This window comes from Rhodnius prolixus, unplaced genomic scaffold (genome assembly GCF_049639745.1).
Source record: "Rhodnius prolixus isolate KJV_2025 unplaced genomic scaffold, Rpr scaffold_7, whole genome shotgun sequence".
NCBI lineage: Eukaryota > Metazoa > Arthropoda > Insecta > Hemiptera > Reduviidae > Rhodnius > Rhodnius prolixus.
The window spans coordinates 34,619,018-34,639,387 of record NW_027411582.1 but is presented as its reverse complement, the minus strand read 5'-3'; the positions used below and the strand labels follow the sequence as shown (position 1 = coordinate 34,639,387).

At 36.7% G+C, this 20,370-nt stretch overlaps 1 protein-coding gene across 7 annotated transcripts in view; it reads left to right on the top strand.

Moving 5' to 3' along the window:
- Positions 1–20,370, top strand: part of LOC141447530 (lachesin-like) — an 860,405-nt gene that overhangs the window by 829,196 nt on the left and 10,839 nt on the right. For all 7 annotated transcript variants that reach the window (XM_074115178.1, XM_074115176.1, XM_074115181.1 and 4 more), the window contains one exon: positions 767–980. In XM_074115178.1, the coding sequence (XP_073971279.1) occupies positions 767–980 (214 nt within the window). The remainder of the gene's footprint in view (positions 1–766; positions 981–20,370) is intronic.

Sequence of the window (20,370 nt, the reverse complement as noted above, 5' to 3'; positions counted from 1 at the left end):
AGAGTAGGATCTTTGGAACCAATGAACGGAGTTGGATGATGCTCCCAATCCTGGCCAGTTGACCAGCCACTTCATTACGTCAATGGAAATACTGCACTCGTTCACTCGTGACTCTGCTAGACGTTAGTAATAGTTGACTTCTCCCTCTCCCCCATGTGCTTCGTCATGACAGCCTACTGCGTTTATTTTTTTTAGGAGGGGGTATTGACAGGTCTCTTACTCTGCCTAGCGTAATTTTTACTAACCTCTTATTGCCATAATTTTGCTATTGATTACCACGATAGTAACACGCAACATCCGGAAAATTTGTCCCCCTGCAGTAATACTTTCCATGAATACCCGGAAATACAAAGTGAAAAAAAAGAAGGATAGATAATAACCGTAACAGTCTCATAAATCAATGATACTAATAGATGATAATGTTGATGTAAAGAGGAAACCATCTACTTAAAGTACAAGGCATAAACTCACGCACAAAGAACCTCTACAAAACGGATGACGCAATTTGACGTAATTTAAGCAAGTATTTCATGATTTCCGCATTGTGTTTTTATGAATGATATTTCTCGTCCCCTCTATGCTGTGAGCAATCATAGCCGTGAAAGTTTGATGGATTGATGATGATGTATCGATTGATTTTTCTTTTTTAACAATCCATTCAAAATAGGCACCTCTAAGTTCATATTAATTGTATGTCTGTAAAATGTATGTATATATTTTCGTATTATAATGTATAATATTTCTGATTTTATTTTATTTGTTGCAGAGCCCTACACCACCGCAGTACGTGCTGTGGTATCACAATTCCAAGATGATCAACTACGACACCTCGAGAGGCGGTGTCCAGGTGAGAACCGAACAAGGCCAAAAAACAGAAAGTCATCTAACCATACACGATTCCAAATATTCCGATTCGGGCAATTATACATGCAGCGCATCAAATACACAACCAGCCTATATACACGTCTTTGTCTCAGAAGGTAAGAATTTTTGTTTTTTATATTTTTTACTGTTTTAAGCACAATTTATTGGGTAGGTTTCCCATTTTCATCGGTAACCTTTTTCTCAACGATTTTATCCTGGCCCACATGGAAAACATTTGATAAATAGGTCCTGAAAACAGCTGGGTTTTCCCATTTTTTCTCTCGTGAATGTCATCCACCAGACAAACAAAAAAGCCTTTGAATACTTACAGATAAGCTTTTGATAAAATCATATATTTAGCAAGGATATCGATTTCGGATTTAAAGCCTCTTTTATAAAAGTATTTATTGTTCTTTCAGTTCAATAGAAAATTATCTTTTATTAGGCCTGTTAGCTCTCTAAATGCGTTTTATGGGTCGAAAATTTTGTAGAATTATTTTTAAAAATTGAAAACATCAATTTAATCCGTATGATATTTGTTCCATTGTGCTCTCTTAAATTTAAGTGATGATCTTTACCATTTTATTTTTCAATGTTCAAAATTTACATCGTGCAGAGATGTATATTTAATTCAGTACATCTTAAAATACAATGCTAACAGTTACTATTTAGTCATGAGTGCAGATTTAATCCGTCATAAGGATAATTGTAGACCTATTAACCAGGCCACTGCAGGCTCAGAAAACACATGCATCGCATGGGCCTGGCCAGATGATAGCCTTTGTAGGTTCTGTCAGGAAGAGGAGGAAACGGCACTGCACGTGTTGTGTCAGTGTGAGGGGCTTGTATGGCTAAGGATGTTACTTCTCGGGAGAGGAAAAACCAAGGCCTGTGAGCTTTACCAAAAGAGCCGCTCTCCAGAATTAAGAGTCTGATTAAACGGACGGGTCTGGAGAGGGAGCTTTAGAGTGAGGGGATCCACAATAGATCCAAAGGGGTCGCAGTGGCGTAGGCCTTAGGGGCCGCCATATAAGAATCTTAATCTTACTATTTAGTCAACCTATTAAATATTGAAAATGAATCCCAACTGAACAATATATTCTGTTTAAATACCATCAAGTGTTTAAATAAAAGAAAATCATATTTATGTATCATTACTGCAAGGAAGCTGCAATATGGTTCATCTTCCGAGATGTTATCTCAACATGGTGAACAGCTGGTACTCTTTCAATCCCTTGTATGTTTCTTCTTGTGTTTTTATGGTTATATAATTAGAAGCTTAATATTTATTTAGTTACAATCAACGCATTTTGCGTTATAAGCAACAAGGGTAACAATAAGCAACATATCACAAATATCAGAGTGGAGAAGTTACCCAGCGGTAACACTCCAAAAACATTCTAAATTCTACTGACTCTCTTCATCAGAGAGGAGATCGCAAGGCCACACTGTCTTTTAAGACGTCTGGAAGTGTTGTCTGGAAATGTTCTGGAAGATAGAAGTGTTGATACTCGTACAAGTGTGAATTGTGATGTGATTGAATGTTAAGATGGAATTTTCTGTATCGTGTTTTCAGCAACTTGTGTTGGTCGAAAGGAACTGTTCAAGTCTGTGTGAATGGTTTGATTAGTGACGTAGAAAGGAGCGTCCAGCTATAGAGCGAAGAATTTTAGATTGCAAGGACTGGATCCTTTGCAGATTTGAGCGTTTGGTTGAACCCCACAGTTCGATGCCATAAGCCCAGACTGGCTTTAATATACTTACATATACTATAAGTCTTTTAATTATGTATTTACGTTCATTTTCTTTAAAACACAACCTCTTGCTTAAAAGAGCACAATATACTTCAAAGCAATAAATAAAATAATAAATAGTAATACAAGTAAAGGAACCTTAAATTTCAAATAGTTGATAATAAATAAATTTAAAACTTATAATCTAAAATTTTTCCTTAAATTTATTATTTGTAGAATGAAGTAATTACTTCAAATAATTAATCCACCGAATACACACGTGTACACATGCATGTTTAAATATGCATTACTAATGAGTAAATACATGCTTTGTTAACAGTTCAAGTTCAGCTCAATACAAAATAATATATAAGAAACTGTAGTATATAACAATGAAAAGCGCATGCTCTCTGTGAATGTAAGAAAATTAATATTTGATCAAGAAAAGCCATTAAGAAAACACAATGTATGAACAGTGTTATTAATGCAACAGTTCAGATGGGAAATAATAATAGTGCAGCTTCCGTTATTGTTTCGCAGTAGTTATTAATGGAATTGGTTAAATTAATTGCAAATCTGATAGCACTTAAACTTCTAAATGTACTCGTACACGCCTGTCGTCAACTTTTTGTAAAAAATTTATTAAGCCTGTAAATAAATAATGTACAATAAGTAAATAGAGAAGATATATTTGGTGCGTGAAGAGCAGGAAGACCTACACAGGAAATCGATGATGACGATGATCTTTAGTTCTCAAGGAAGTCCGGGGGTTGGTGGCGATTCAATCGGCCTGGTGGATTGTCAGAGGAATTGACGAGAGATGTATGAGACGATTAGAGCAATTAGAGCTGTATAGTTATTTGGGATGTTTCGTCTTGGCGAGTTGTTGTTGCTAATGGGATGTATGAGGTCGTTGTGAAGAACGTAGAAAGGAGCGTCCAACTATCTGTCGGCAGTAGTTCAGATTGGAATGTCCTGTACAGTCCCTGTATGTTTCTAGATTTTGGCTGAACCCCACAGCTCTAGTCCGTGTAAGTCCACATAGGTTTTAAGGATAGTGTTGTACATTAAACGTTGTGAGTTCTACAGACAATTTGGAGCGTCTTGCAAATAGTCTGTAAAGTAGTTTCGCACGTATTTTTTTGTAATTGTTTGTCTTTTAAGGCTAGCCTCTTTCAAAGTAGTTTGCTCTATGAAGAGCCCAACTCCTAAACTTTGCTAAGAAAGGACAATCTATTTAATTAATTGGTCTTATGAAAGGTTGTTGACACTGTTGAAGAAGCAATCAGCGCTTTAAAGTAGTAAAGTAATTGCCTATTTTTTCAGGCGGAGCTTAACGTCCAACTACCAATTAGGTGTCGGGGACGGAGGCGACTAGCAAACGTACTTTACTATTCCTCATGTAACCATTAAATAAAATCCAAGGCCAAGACCGGGAATCGAACCCAGTACCACAATGCATATTAGCTTTGCAGGTCTCGCCTCTTAACCGCTGGGCTACCGAGGCGTCTCAATCAGCGCTTTATGTCCCATGAAAATGGACCGGATACTCCCTATGCTTGCATACTTTGTCCGGATATAAACTATCTTTGGATTAGGAACAACCTTTTTTCAGGACACCTTTATCAAAACTGGGAATAATCAAAATGCAGTTTTCTTACTAGATCACCTATTTGGGAGTTATTAGAGTGAGATGATCAACTCTTATTGAATATTTGATAAATGTCTCGAATTAAATATTGAATCTCTTACTATTTTCACTTCCAAATCACATAATTTCTTGTCCTGGCCGAGTTGTTTTTCTAGTAAATACTCTGTGCGGGGGCCGTTGTTTGGCCAAAGTTGGAAATGCAAATTACAATAATAGTCGTTACGAACAGATTCATTAAACTGGCATTTTTATTGGAAGGGCTATGAATATTTATTGTTTTCTCGCTCTAGCACCACCATTTCACGAAGGAAGGAGAAATACCCTACCCGACCATTGTTGCCAACCAAACAACTCCCTGCAATAAAGCTTCTACTATGTACACCTTAGTTCAAATTATTCTCTGGGAAATTTTGCATTTTCTTTTAAATGTACAGAACCTTTTTACTTCTTGAGACCCAGGAATACTGGGCTGGAATGTATTTGCATTTGACAGCTTTTCTTCTTTTTTTGTTTATTGTTATTTGGAAAAAATAGAAATCTTTATTGTAAATCATTACTTTATTATTTTAATTTTATTTTTTCAAAAATTAAAAGATTTATTAATGAATGAAGCCCTAAAGGCTCCGTTTTCTTAGCTCCCTTAGGGTAGCTAATTGGGGACAGAAGGGCTTTGGGTAGCTTTACGTTTTCCTTCCCTTGTACCAACCATAATCCTTGACTAATGGCTACCAAATTGACGTAAACAATTATCATAGCAAAACCAACTTTACTATGAATTTCTCATATTAACCATTAAATAAAATCCAAGGCCTAGACCAGGGGAATTGAACCCACTAAACCAACAATACATCTTAGCTTTGCGGGTCTAGCCTATAACCCCCTAACATACTTTACTATAAATTTCTCATATTAAACATTAAATAAAATCCAAGGCCTAGACCAGGGGCATCGAACCCACTAAACCAACAATACATCTTAGCTTTGCGGGTCTAGCCTATAACCGCCAAACATATTTTACTATAAATTTCTCATATTTCCCATATTAAATAAAATCCAAGGCCTAGACCAGGAGAATCAAACCCACTAAACCAACAATACATCTTAGCTTTGCTGGTCTAGCCTATAACCGCTAAACATATTTTACTATAAATTTTTCATATTAACCATTAAATAAAATCCAAATCCTAGACCAGGGGAATTGAACCCACAAAACCAACAACACATCTTAGCTTTGCGGATCTTGCCTATACCCTTTCGGCCACTGTCCAATGTTTAGAGTCACCCGAATTTCTTTTACTGTTATAATTTATTATTAGACCCCGCTCTATATTTTTTTATATTATCCATTGTGCAAACACAAACTGATTAATTTCCCCACACCCTCGCTGATGATGGATGAAAATCGGTGCAACTCCAAAACAAGTATTAATGATGAAAAATTAGAATGATTGCAATATCTCATGTCAAAGCTAAGCGCAGCTAAAACATCAATAGTTTTCGGAACAATAGAAAAGAGAGAAAAATGGATTTTTCTTTGTCCTTTTTTTAGTCAAAACGCCCACCCACGCTAGAATACGTCCCCATGACGATTTAATAATATGCAAGCAATTGGCAAGAGTTAAAGAGAAAAAAATAATAATTAAAAAAAAGTTACTGGATATAATTGCAAAAGGCCCTTCGCGTTTCGCCCTACAAAATACATTTTACATACAAAATATCATATACAAAAAAAAAAGAAATTATGAGTATATCAAAGGAAATAAGGTTAGCTCAAAAATATATGCATACATATACATGAAATTGAGCTATGTGGGCCGCACCAGAATCGCCGCTAAATATGGAGAATCCCTGAGGTATTTTATTTACTCCCTGCCCTATCCCTTTTATACACACACCTCTCCACCCTGTTGCCCTGTTTAATACCTCTCTGTTTGTGAAGGGGCCACATCCTCTTTTCACGGCCTACATTTAGGGTGGTAACCCCTTTTGTTATTTTTAAAAATATTGTTGGGTTAATTTATTTCTCATTTGAGCCTCACCAAGGTTGGAATTTTTCTTTTTATCTTTTGAGGCCATATAACGTGCAATTTAATTTTTCCTTTATTTTCTCAATCTCCCCCTCTACATTTTCTTTTTTTAACGTCAGCAACTTTTGATCATCAATCTCCCTCTTTTTACTGAAGGGTAATAATAAAGATTTTCATTTTTTGTGGTGAATACAATTAAAAAAAATAAATAATTTCTCCAGTATTATTGTCAAGGTTTTGTGCTTCTTATGGTTTTTTCATAAAACGGAAAAGGAAGTGCTTCATACCTGGATTTGTTGTTCCCTTTTATTTGAGAACTGGACCACAGCTGAGGTGATCTAAGGAGAAGAAAGATTTTATTTTATTTTATTTATTTTTTTGTACAGAAAATAAAATAAAAGAAGGAACTATAAAATGAGGTTCTGCAATTGGCGCAGAAATATGTTATGATCAAGAAAGTCAACAGTTCCTCCCCCGCGTGTCTCTTTGCAGTAGGCCATCTGCCATATCCCTCTAACAGCCCCCCCCCCCGCACAGAACATTTATGGCGGTCTGTGGCATCCTCTCGCTAGGGGGGGGGGAGGAGAGAGAGTAAGAGAGCTCTAAAACCAACCTAGAATCCCTCCTAGAACCCACCTAGAATCCTGGGATATACATATAGATATATAAACTGCCAACAGCTTTAAGTGCTACTTCTGTATTATATTATTGCACTCAGCTTTCTCCTGCTCCCCTGCCTCCGCCCCCCCCCCCCAAGGGCCGTACGAAGCCCTTTGGGTTGCCCAGTATACCCTTTCACTGCAGCACATTTATTAAATTTACTGTGGCTTAATGCTCTTTTCACGAACCTATAAAATGCTGTAAATAGCAAAAATAACTGGCGTTGAAATCTCAGATAACTTTTTTTTGCAATTATAGAAGTTATTTTTGGGTGATTATGATTTTTTTTTTTTTTTTTTTTGTCACTTTATTAGCCATATTTACAACTACAAGAAATGTTTCATTAAGTAAATTTGATGGTACTGGTTAAATTCACATTAAAGTCATGTAAGAGCAACCACCCATTTATGGAACTCTTTCTCGGAGAATATTCACATCAATATAGGTCCTTAGGCCACTTCCGGTTCAAGCGACGAGGAGGATTGTCTAGAAGGTGAGGAGAGGAGAGTTGTGGCACAAGACGATTAGGATGGAGAGCTAGGAGGCTGTGAAAGTTGCGGTAGCGAGACTTTATTAGATCAGAGACAAAGAGGAGAACGAAATTTAAACCTCGAAACACGTTGTACTTTTTACAAAAACAAAAACAAAAAAGATCTAGCTTTGAAGATACGATTTAACGGCTGTAAGAGTTTTTTTAATTAATTTATTTGTTAAATTACACCAGCGCTAGATGCAACACTATTAGTAACAATGGACAATAACTGACACCACTACAAACTCACTAATTGATGGGAGAAGTTACCCCCCAGTGATGACACTCCCTAAGTCGTCTCCCAGGACTAGCTACTCTCTTCAGAAGAGAGAAAATCGCGAGGCCACTGGCTGATTTTATTCGCCTGGGAGGATGATCTGGAGGGTGATGAGATGATAAATGGCGGCAGGCTAGAGGATTGGAATGAGAGTGATGAAGTTCTGATGAAAACTTTTGTAGCGAATTCCAGCAACTTGGACTTACAAACGGAATTTCCAAGTCTGTGTGGATTTTTTTTAGATTTGAAACGTAAAATGGAGCGGTTTAACGGTAGTGCGGAGAATTTTAGTCTGAAGAGATTGAATTCTGTGCAGATTGGAGCGCTTCGTTGAACCCGACAGTTCAATATCGTACGTCCAGGTGGGTTTTAGTATAGAATTGTAAATCGGTCGTTTGTTATAAAGTGGAAGATTAGATCGAAATGATGGCGGACAAGAGGATTGGAATGAGAGTGATGAAGTTCTGATGAGCGAGTACCAGCAACCTTGGACTTACAAACGGAATTCCCAGATCTGTGTGGATGGTTAGATTTGAAACTTAAAATGGAACCGTTAACGACAGTTCGGAGAATTTTAGGCTGAAGAGATTGAATTCTGTGAAGATCGGAGCGTTTCGTTGAACCCCCACAGTTCAATACCAGTACTTCCAGGTGGGTTTTAGTATAGAATTGTAAATCAGTCGTTTGTTATTGAGTGAAAGATTTGAACGTTGGTCTAGCAGTCTTTTAAGTAGTCGATAACGCCTGTCGAACTTCAGTTCGTTTAAGTCGTGTTTCCGATTGTGGGAGTTTTAAGTTTAAAAAATGTGGTAGCAATATATTGATGGTGAAGTGAAGTAGAGGGTTGCCGTCTTCTTTTTGTAGACGGGAGTGGCTGTTGGTAGACTTGTTTCAGACTACTTTCCGGTTTATTGTGTAGCTAAAGACTTATTGTAGATTTTGAGTCACTTTTTTTTATTTAATCTTAAAACTTGGGCCTCCCATAAAAAGAGTTTTCGTTTCTTACGCCTTAAGTCCATAGCTTGACCCACATAGTTATGAGAGTTGTATCAACCCTCTCACAGTCATTTCAAAAACGTTTTAGAGTATTGACAAACAAGGTGGGGGGGGGGACTTTGACCCACAATTTTTTTGGCATCAAATTTGTTTGGGGGGGAATCGTCTTGTGAACGAGAGGGTCCCGTTCTTGGGGAAAATCCCTGCGCTGAATTGAGAGAGAGAAAAAAATAGGTCAAATTGTGTTAATTCTTAGATTCATCTTTTGGGGGGGCTGGAGGGTGATTGATTCTCCCCTTGGAGATAGAAGGAAGAAGACGAGGGCTTGATAATAAATTTTCATTTCCTGAAAAATTCTTGGTTTCAAACTGGAAATCAATCAATCATACAATGAAAATCAGGCAATCAGTCTAAAAAAAATTTTCCACCACAATTCCAAGATACATCTGTTCAATTTAGGATGTACATTAATTATTATAAACACATCCTCCCCACCAACTCCTCTGGATGGCGTTGTTTTGCTCCCTGCAGTTCTAGGATAACAAAACCCATTTAAACAGGATCCAATCCAATTACAACGTGACTATCAATTTACTGGGTGAGACCATTTAAAAAGTAGAACCAAAAACAAACACTGCTCTCCATCACGTTCTTCCCCCTCTCCTGAAAGTAGTGTTATCAAATATTTCCCCACTTTGTTCCCCCAAATAACCCCCCCCTAACGTGATGATGGTATTGAAATTCTGGGGAAAAAAATTGAGAGAATTTAATTCTTTTGGACATTTTGATAATTATCCTGGATTTTAATCAATTCTGTTCAATTTTATTTGTATTTGTTTTTCCTTTATTTTATAGTTGATATATATTGAGCGATTGATTGGTTGAGAGCAATTTCCTGTTAGCGTAATTCAGTACGCATGGTCAAATTCTAGAGCTCTGTATTTAATTATTAACGGTGTACCTGTTTCATTGTGCTGTACGTTCTGGGAACTGCGGTGATATTTATTTTTTATTTTTTCCTTCTAAATAAGGAAAATATGGGAATGATGCCCGGATTTTCATTGGAAGTATCAGAAAAACTGAAATGACGCTTTCGAACACTTAAAAGACTATTTTAGAAGATAGATCTAAACCTTCTCTAGACAAATAGAAAAAGACTACTGAAACATATCAGTGGGGTTCAACCAAATTGCTCCAATCCCCAAAGAATTCAATTTCGACAATCTAGAGTACTTCGATCTATAGTAAAAGCTCCCTTTTTTTACGTCTCTAACCGTTCTTAACATTCCTATTATCACCCAAGACGCCAAAAATCTGATACAGAAAACTCCACTTCAATCTACAAATTACACCCAGCAAATCCTATAGCTCCAAAATCTTAACTTCTAAATTACACTCTCTTCCTTGGCAACCCAATAAGACTTCTTAAAAGACAGTGGTGACCTTCGTGATCTTCTCTCTAATGAAGAAAGTGGACTGAATAGTTCACTGACTGCGTAAAAATTCTCTACTAGTTTGCATCTACTGTTCACTGTTATCAGTATTAATTTTTTTTTTTTTTGCCTATTTTTTGGCATTGACTTCCGCCATACAGCCAGCATCGTCTAGGTGCTTATCACTAGAATATCACTCACTCTCCATTCTTACTTATAAATACATTCGCTTCACTCATTCATCCCTCTACTATATACAACTATTTACATACAAACTTACAACTAATGGATGGATAAGTACTCTATATTCCTGCCATACTTATAGCTTAACCGAAATTAAAAATCACGTAATCCTTCTCTAATCATTTTCTTGCATTCATCCTAATCGGCTATAACTTTTAAATACATTCATATTTCTTAGCTAGCTCTGCTACAGATTTAAGCACATAGATGTTGCTGGAGAATATTATTTCTTCGTAGCGAAATGGTGCATCTAAATACCTGTATATGTCGTCAAACATTCGTTTCCTTTCTACTCCACTTAACGTGGACATATCCATCATTAAATGTTTGAAATCCTCTTCCTCCTCATTGCAATCTACGCAAAGAGGAGAGAGGACCTTTTTGTTGATCCTGTGAAGATACGATCCGCACACCGCGTGGTTCGCTTTCAGCCTGCTTATTGTCAAAACAACCCATTTATTAGTGACAGTTCCATTAAACCATGGTTGTCTAGTATTACTTTATCCCAGCATCAACGCGCCAGATTGTAGTACAAATGAACGAGAAAAGGTCGCTCCCAGGGGGAGGGGGAGCAGACTGAAATGTAGCTACTCAGAATTCCTCTAACGGAAGAACTACTCATCTGAAAAGAAACTTGGTGCGTGAGGTGTTCTAAAACTTTTAATTTATATTATTTTTCAAATAAGAATGCAGGTATACTTCCCTTTAAGGTGTACGATCTTAGTATAATGTTCAGTATAATATGTATCACTATAATTCCAAGTTAGGGGAATATCCCAAAGCGGAAATACTAATTATAGTTCAGCCCGCTCTTCCTGCTATTATTTGTTTTTAAACTATTTGATTCAAACCTCAGGACCTTTTTTACGTAAAACTACTTTTTCCGATTTATGGGGGAAATTGTTCATAATGGCAACACTTTCCTGCCCAGGTTCCAGTAAAATAGTTGAAGATAAAATAAAATAATAAATTGATAGTTTGAATTCTAATGAAAAAGCATTACACGACTATTAAATTTTAATTCGTAAAGAATAAAACAGGAAGATAAAAGTAAAAGGAAGCGCATAAAAACAAAAGATGAAATACCTAACAAATTGTTTTCACCATAAAAAAAGGATAACAAAAACTTGTGGTTGCAAACTTCCTTCCTGTAGTAGCGGGATGTGACGTACACACAAACAAACCAACAACTGGAAACTATACTAGAGGGACCACGGACAAGCAATAAACCGGTAAGACCAGGTAGTTTAATCGGCTCATAAAAGTAAAAAGAACAACACACCCCTAACACAAATAGGAAGTGACGCACTAACTCTTACAGGTTTTTTCCCAAAACATGTCCTACTACTTACTGTTCTCAGACAGTTGTTTCCCCACCTCCCGGGTCTAACTTTCTAATTTTAATAAATTTTGAAATTCATTTTTATTTTTTTTTAAATTTTGGAGCAGGAAGCCTCTAAAATTGGGATAGGATGTTTTTCTTACTTCTATTTGACGTGTGTAAATTTTCCGTAAAGTTATTTGTGGCGAAAAAGTGAAAATTTTTTTCCAGAGACACTCCTGACTGTAAGATCATTGAGCTCTGTCTGAATTGTACAGTAAAGTAAAGTAATTGCCTATTTTTTCAGGTGGGCTTTCGTCCAACTACCAAATTAGGTGTCGTGGACGGAGGCGATTAGCAAACATACTTTTCTGTAAATTTCTCATATTAACCATTAAATAAAATCCAAGGCCTAGACCCGAGAATCGAACCCTCTAAACCAACAATACATCTCAGTTATGCGGGTCTAGCCTATAACCGCCTAACATACTTTATTATAAATTTCTCATATTAACCCTTAAATAAAATCCAGGTCTAGACCAGGGGAATACAACCCACTAAACCAACAATACATCTTAGCTTTGCGGGTCTAGCCTATAACCGCCTAAACATACTTTACTATAAATTTCTCATATTAACCATTAAATAAAATCCAAGGTCTAGACCAGGGGAATTGAACCCACTAAACCAACAATACATCTTAGCTTTGCGGGTCTAGCCTATAACCGCCTAAACATACTTTACTATAAATTTCTCATATTAACCATTAAATAAAATCCAAGGTCTAGACCAGGGGAATACAACCCACTAAACCAACAATACATCTTAGCTTTGCGGGTCTAGCCTATAACCGCCTAAACATACTTTACTATAAATTTCTCATATTAACCCTTAAATAAAATCCAAGGCCTAGACCAGGGGAATCGAACCCACTAAACCAACAATACATCTTAGCTTTGCGGGTCTAGCCTATTACCTCCTAACATACTTTACTATAAATTCCTCTTATTAACCATTAAATAAAATCCAAGGCCCAAGACCAGGGGAATCGAACCCAATACCACAATGCATACTAGCTTTGCAGGTCTTGCCCTCATAACCGCTCGGCTACCGTGGTGCCTCTTTCTGAATGGTTAGGAGTAAAAAGGTCGATTTTGGGGCAAAAGCTTTTTTTTTTTTTTAGGCTCCAGTAGTTGGGTACAAACATTGCAGTCCTTGGAGGGAAGAGGTCATAGCCGGAAGGATATTCCGGTCCTGGAGCTTGTTTTTGAGAGATGTGACAGAGGATTTGGGGAAAGCCCTTCGTTGTTTTAGTGTAAAACTTGCAGCTCCTCAGAAATCAATTTCGGTTTGGGTACTCATCTCTACGTGAGACTTACTCACTAATTCCTCATCCTGTTATCCATAGTTTTTTCCTTTTCTAAAAACAATAGAATGAACCCAATCAATGCGTAAAACATACTGACTCGCAGTCTACATTTTGTTTTTCCTTTTTTTTTGGCATCGGCTTCCGCCATACAGCCAGCATCGTCTAGGAGCTTATCACTAGAATATCACTCACTCTCCATTCTTACCTACAAATACATTCGCTTCACACATTCATCCCTCTACTATATACAACTATTTACATACAAACTTACAACTAATGGATGGATCAGTACTCCTATATTCCTGCCATCCTTATAGCTTAACCGATCTGTAATCATTTCCTTGCATTTATTCGAATCGGCTAGCTCTGCTATAGATTTAAGCACATAGATGTTGGTGGAGAATATTGTCTTCGTAGCAAAATGGTGCATCAAACAGTCTACATAATGCTAAGCCTGCAAAAATGTGTTTTCTTTTTAATTAATGCTACTAAATGTCTATATTAGTTATTTCATTAACGTTTTATAAGAAAAGTTGCTGAAAATGCTGTTGCTGTTTGGGAGGTTATATTAATTGATTTGCAGTTTCCATCTACTGATTAAAATATTTGTTTGTAAACAATAACCTCTCTCCTTTTTCTTTTTCTAAAAACACAATTACAGCTGTAATGTTGTGAGCTGGGGTGTTACTGCAGAAAAAAGAAGTAGAAGTGGGAAAATTTAGCCTCCACCCCGCCACACCTAGCTTTACAAACGGCTCTCCCGAAGAAGAACTTGAACAAGAAGATAGAATTAGGATAGAAAGAAGGAAATTCAATTAAACGAAGTTACGTCAGTTCGCTCTCTCTCACTCTATCTTTCGCTCTCTCTCTCTCTTACACAACTCGCACACCAAAAAGAGGAAGGGCCCTATATTGATGGTGGCAATGGTGGAAAGAGGGGGGGAGCGAAAGGAAGTAGTGGGTTTTGGAAGCTGGGGAAGGTAGTCTGGCCCTTCAAGTCTCTCTCTCTCCTTGCCAGGATAAAAGGTTTGGAATGTGGGTTAGCCGATAAAGAGTTAGGGTAAAGGGAATATTGATAGGTCTCGGCGTGTGTGTATATGTGAGTGAGGGCGTATTTTGGGGCTAATAAAATAAAGTGAGCATTTGGTTAGTTTTTCTTCTTTCTTTATTTCCCGCGCCCCCCTTAGAGTCCATAAAATTTGTGGGATTTTCTGTATAGAGGGGGGGAGCAGACGCCCTTCCTGTACCCTCTCTCCAACCACGTCCAGTTGGCTAGGGAGAGATAAGATATAGATACAATTGAATACACCCCCTGCCGGCTGGGCTAATGGTTAGGTGATATAAGACCCCAAATAATAGTGGCCCCCCCCCACACTATGTGACAAACTTCTGTCAATATCTGGCAAAATAATAGAGATGAAAATCATTCCTATTGTTTTTCTTTGTTGATTCCCGATAAACTGTTGATTGTTGATTGCTGGGCTGGACTGTGTTTTTCTTACTTTTTCAATCAAGAAAATATATATATTTGTTTCTTAACTTCTGAATTGAAAATAATAACCTAATATTAAGGAAAAGGATTAATTTAGGGTGCTGGATTACTCCTGAGTACAAATCTAGTACCTGCCCTTGGGGTTATTCTCTTCCTAGGAGCTTCTAACAGCTTTACAGCTCCCGTAATGGAACAACCACTGTCGGGATTTGGTAATTTGGTAATGACCAATGGTGAGAGTGACATTGAAGAGGAGGGCGATGATTTTTGTATTGAGTGTAAAGGATATTTTTATGATAGGAAGGGCCCAAAATGCGATTGGCTTCAATGCATAACATGCAAGAGATGGCTACATGAAATTTGCAGCAAAGACAATTTGCATTGGAAAAAATGTTAAAAATTAAACAAAAAATGTCTTTTGTTCGGTGTTCCTTCCCCTCAGTGTTTAATAAGAATATTTTGCTGTTTACCTAACGTTAAATTTGTAATTTTTTCTTTCTTAATTTATATCTTAAGATATTGTTGCATCTTCACGTCTGGGCACAACATATTTACAAAAAAATTTCCTTGTTTTTCCAAAATATCTGAATTCAGAGACTGAGAGCAGACAATCTTCATTAAAGCTAGATAGATGTTTATCCAGTCGATCTTCTTCTGAATGCTGTTTTTATTTAATTTCATGGCCGGAAATAGTTGCTCACACAAGGAGGTACTCCATTTTTTTTTTAGGATATTTCTCACCTAAATAAGAATATCTTTTGGGAATTCCTTCTTCGTCCTTTTAAAACCAAATCATTCTGGAATTCCACTGAGAGTGGCAGACAAATATGGCTTCCCAAAAGTCGCTGGAACTAAGTCAGCGCTTTCGTTCAAGCCCACAGGAAACGTCTTGGACCAAGTGTATACTCGTCTTCCAGAAGTTAAACGGAAACTGGTGAACTGTGGGTACCGATATTTTGCCTCGATCTTCCCCCTAAGCGCTATTTCCTTCATAAAAACCTTTTTCTATTTTCATTTTATTTCAGTACATCGTGGGGCCACCAAGAAATTACCTTGGGGACCGCCCTTGTCTTATTGTTACTGTAAATTATAACTTAAACCTTTTTTTTCAAACTATGACTTTTTAAATCTACTTACTACATTTTGCTAAGATTTACTTTTATTAGAATGGCTAAAATCATCCTGTATTTTGTAAGATCTACACTTTTATGTTCAGTTATGAGAAAATTGGTAATTTTATAGTTGTAATAATCGCAATAGGAGAAAAGTCATGTGAGTAGGGTCAGCGCGAGATTTTTTACAAAATATTTTGTTTTTACTAGGGGGGGTGGCCAATTTTAAACTCACAAATCGTGATGGTTTACCAAAAAGAAAATTTAAAAAACAAATAGAGCCACTAAAGATGGTGCAAATAAAATGAATTGATTTCCTGTAAGAGTAACCAGCTGGCAGTCAATGGGTGAAACCATTCGTCAATCAGGTGTCTAAGTCGGTTTAAGGCCACTTCCGTTCTTCAGATGGTAAAAACGCCTTTCTTGATTCTATTACTTCAAGTATAATTCAGTTATATATGGTTGAACTAGTTTTTTTCTTAGTTTCTCTTTGTAAGTTAGTTCTGTTTTGGCGTTTTCCAGTCGGTAGAAGAAACTGTAACTTTTGCTGCGACTGTTTCTTAAATTAAACTTTATTTTCTGTTAGTTCGATTCAGTTTGACACAGAATTTGGAAGAATCTTCCCCTTGTAAGTAGTTGTCCTTTATACCATAGTTGTCGTGAAAGTTTTACCTCTTATGCTAAGAGGAGAGAATAAGGGGACCAAAGTCACTTTTGGGTGAAGCCAGAGGTCACAAGCTGGTCTTCTTTAAGTAACTTATCTTTCCAGCCCAAAATCTCCAAAGGAATGAACTTTAACAGGGATTCCTCTCCGCTACTGCCCAAGACTACATCCCCCCGATTTGTAAGTTCTACAAATTTCCCACAGAAATGATTCATTGCGCTCAATATTGAGGATCGAGAATTGTATAATAAATTTAATTGAATCACCCTCGTAATTATACTACTTAAGTGCGTAGTTTTTTGCCAGAATCAAGAAACGACATAAAATCCCATATCCAGGGCAAACAGGTGTGCTTATAACATCTTTATATTAAAAGAATTGTTACGCTCCCCGATGGGGGAGGTAATCAGTGCCACTAGCTCAGTGAAGAAGGGGTGGGGAAGGGCGGTTTATAGTTGCCTTGAGCGCCACGCTGTTGTTTCGAGTGAAATAAGTACCGGTTTCAAGGGGATAAATGAAAATAAATAAAAGAAAATAAAATAATAAATGATTAAACAAAAGGTGTGGGGAGAGAGGATGTTTATGGGCGTGTAAGAGCGGGTTCTTGGGGGTACAGCAGCGAAAACCCCTAATACCCGGAATAGTAGGTTGGCTGGAGTAAAAGAGAGAACAGTAACTATAAGGAAGCAGGAATTCAATTTAATTTAGATTTACGGAGCAATCAGTCAACGTGTAATGCACCAGCTACAGCCGGTCCTACTCTCTTCAATATCAGAATAGGCTATTTTATATCTATAACAGAAAATACAATGCTTGGTTAGAAATTTTTGCACATGAACATTATATTAATTATACAAACAAAACTTGGAATTAAATTAATGGGCCCAGCTGACCAAAGAATATTTTCAACACATTGTACATTTAATAAGAAAAATAAATAAATTTAAATAATAATAATAATAAAAAACTTCAGTTCAGAATAATAACGGATTCAAACTTTGTCAAATTGTCCAATCTCCATTACCTTTGCTACCACCAGCGCTGGGGTTCACTCACCGCTCCTTTTAAATTGAACTTGAATTGGGCAGACACCTGGTTCTCTACTCTTGCCTGTACGCCTTTAGAGTTTTCGTTCTCTCGGTACACGATAAATCCTCCTGCAAGCGAGTTTTCGTTTACTTTTCTTCACCAGCTATCCAAAGGCTCAATTTACTTCGCCAGCGTCAGAACCAACTCTGTTCGGTTCGCAACTTTTTTTTTCTCATCTGCTCCCACTGCCTTCTGTACTCCTGGATTTTCTCTCTTCTTTTGTTTCCGCTCACTTTTGGTCTTCTAATCCTTTCTTTTCCCAACTATTACTAAGCCTAATTTTTTTTTTATTACACAAAATCAAATTCACTTCATTAAGAGGTGCATTACAAATGACTGACCCCCCTCTCAACAAAAAAAATATTACTATTTATTTATATATTTCGGTTTTTTTGTCTGTTTAAATAATCACTGCCTCCCTCTCTCCCACCAGACTGACTGACCTAGCTATTATTTTCTTTTTAACCCCTAACAGAATTCCTAATATTTTCGGCGAGTTTTAAGTTCATATATCGATAAAGTTTTGCTGGACCGAGGCGTTAAACATACATACGCAGTACTATGCAACTGTCATAAAAAATTTTGTTGAGACAATAACGTTTTTTATTCTCTGAGTTAATTAATAACGCTTTGACGCAGGCCAAAATGAACTCACTTTAGTCAGACATGAAGGTTCATCACTGGAGAGGTCACGCAGCGCCGTCGGACGACATTTCGGTTAAATTTCGGCTGTTGGCCATCTCACCCGATTTTACCTTACAACTTTGTATATCATTAAGTTAAGTGCAAGCCCAATACCAGTGAGCGAACCCAGTATTTTAGCATTGTGAGACTTGCCTCTATCAGCTCGGCTACACCTCGTACATCGTAGATAGTTCAAAAGAAATATGTGTATTGGTACAACGGAAATGTACCACCTCAAAATACGTAACTCTCTCTCAAAGAAAACTGAATATCCGCCACCAGAATATCCGTCCTGTTTCTCTTGCTAGCTAATCTACTATAATATGTATCGATATGTAAAACGGAAATTAATCATTAAACCTAGTAACAGGAAATGTAAAAGTAAGAATTTTTTAGAACAGCCGGATGTTTTTGCTGGTACAGTTCTAATCAAGTTTTATTTTGAAACGTATTTCTGAGGTTAGATTTCATTTACTGTTTATCTTTAATGCGTTTTGTTTAATTCATTTCCTTTTCCTTTTTTAAAAAATATATTTAGAATGTTGATTACTTCTTATTTCTTCTAAAGAGGAAATAAGTCCTTGCGATCTTATCAGTTTTATGAAAAATTGAGATTTTTCTAGAGGAAATATGTGTTAACTGTTTCCTGTGAAAAAAAAGGAAATTATTTTTAGCGTTTCCTTTGGCACTTGGGTTTAACGTGAAAAATTACTAAAACAAATTTCTGTAATCCATGACAGCGGAATTTCCGGTTGGTCAAGAATTCTATTACAGGTGACTTGGCTACACATAGAACACGTAGAAACGTCCCTTTTTAGAGTAAATAATGCCATTTTGCCCTTACAAAGTGTCCTTACAATGAAAGGTCCTTCGGAAAATGTTTCTATATGGAATGCAATTTATATCTACGAAGTTTAAAAGAAAATCAGTTAATGGGGTTTTCCATAAATTTCCTCCCCCCCAAAAAACTTGAAAAATCGGTTTTTAGATTTAAAATCGGTACTTCCAGTTTGGCTGATTTCAGGTGTGAAATAATTTTTTTTTAAATATTGGACGATCTCATTAATTCCATTTAGATAGAAGAGAGCGCGGACGGGGGGGGGATAAAACGTTACAGTCCTAAATTATCGTTATCATTTTACATTGTGTGTTTACAAAGAAGATGACCCAGTTATGCAACTTTAAATCAACATTTATTGTATAATAATATATATATAGGTAATGTTTACATCAGATTCAGAATGGTACTTTGTAGTACGAACCAAAGACTAGAAACAATGATCAGGCAAGTTGATGTAGTATTGTAGAATGGGGTTGAAAAAACGTTTTTCCCTAGCTTTGATGGCCTAGAAAACTAGGCTAACTTTTCGCTTCCCTTCATATCCATGTTGAACAGTTCATTATCCTTTTATTTCCCCCCTAACCCGCAGGGGGAGTGAAATTGGATTTGTAAGGGTAAGGACGAACAGCACGCAACTATCTTGATTCGAACTCCTATTTCCTACACTTGAACGATCAAAAAAGTGGGTCTATTTCTAGGTGGATAGACAAGGTTTTACAGGTAGTATTGTTCCGTTTTAAAGGAATTACTAAAAAATATAAGTATGAATGGATGCGTGTTTAACTCACAAAAAAACGGAAGAGTTAAAAATTTGATGCCTTGAATCCGATTGTCACTTTGCGACCCTCTATTTCTTCAAAGATGGTCTTTCGATTCAGCGGATAGGTTTTTTTTTGGTTGTGACACTGGTGTCTACACTGGCTACTTTTTCTTTTTAGTTGGTAAGATCTGCTCTTTGCATTCTTGTCTATTCAAATATCTTACTTAAGGGTTGCTTGTAAAGTAGATTTACTATTTCTGAACTGTTTTCTTAATTAGTAAATACCCAAAAATATCCTCTACAATTTTTGATTGTGATGAATTTTGTGAAAAAAAAGTAAAGTAATGCCTACTTTTTCAGGTAGGTTTTACGTCCTACTACGAAATTAGGTGTCGTGGACCGGAGCCGAATAAGAAACATACTTTAATGTAAACTCATATTAAACATTGGGAATATAGACTAGTACCGCAATACATCTTAGCTATGCGGGTCTAGCCTATCATACATACATAACAAACTTTACTATAAATTTCTCATATTAAACATTATATAAAATCTAAAGCGTAGACCAGAAATCGATCCCACTAAACCAACAACACATCTGAGCTTTGCGGGTCTAGCC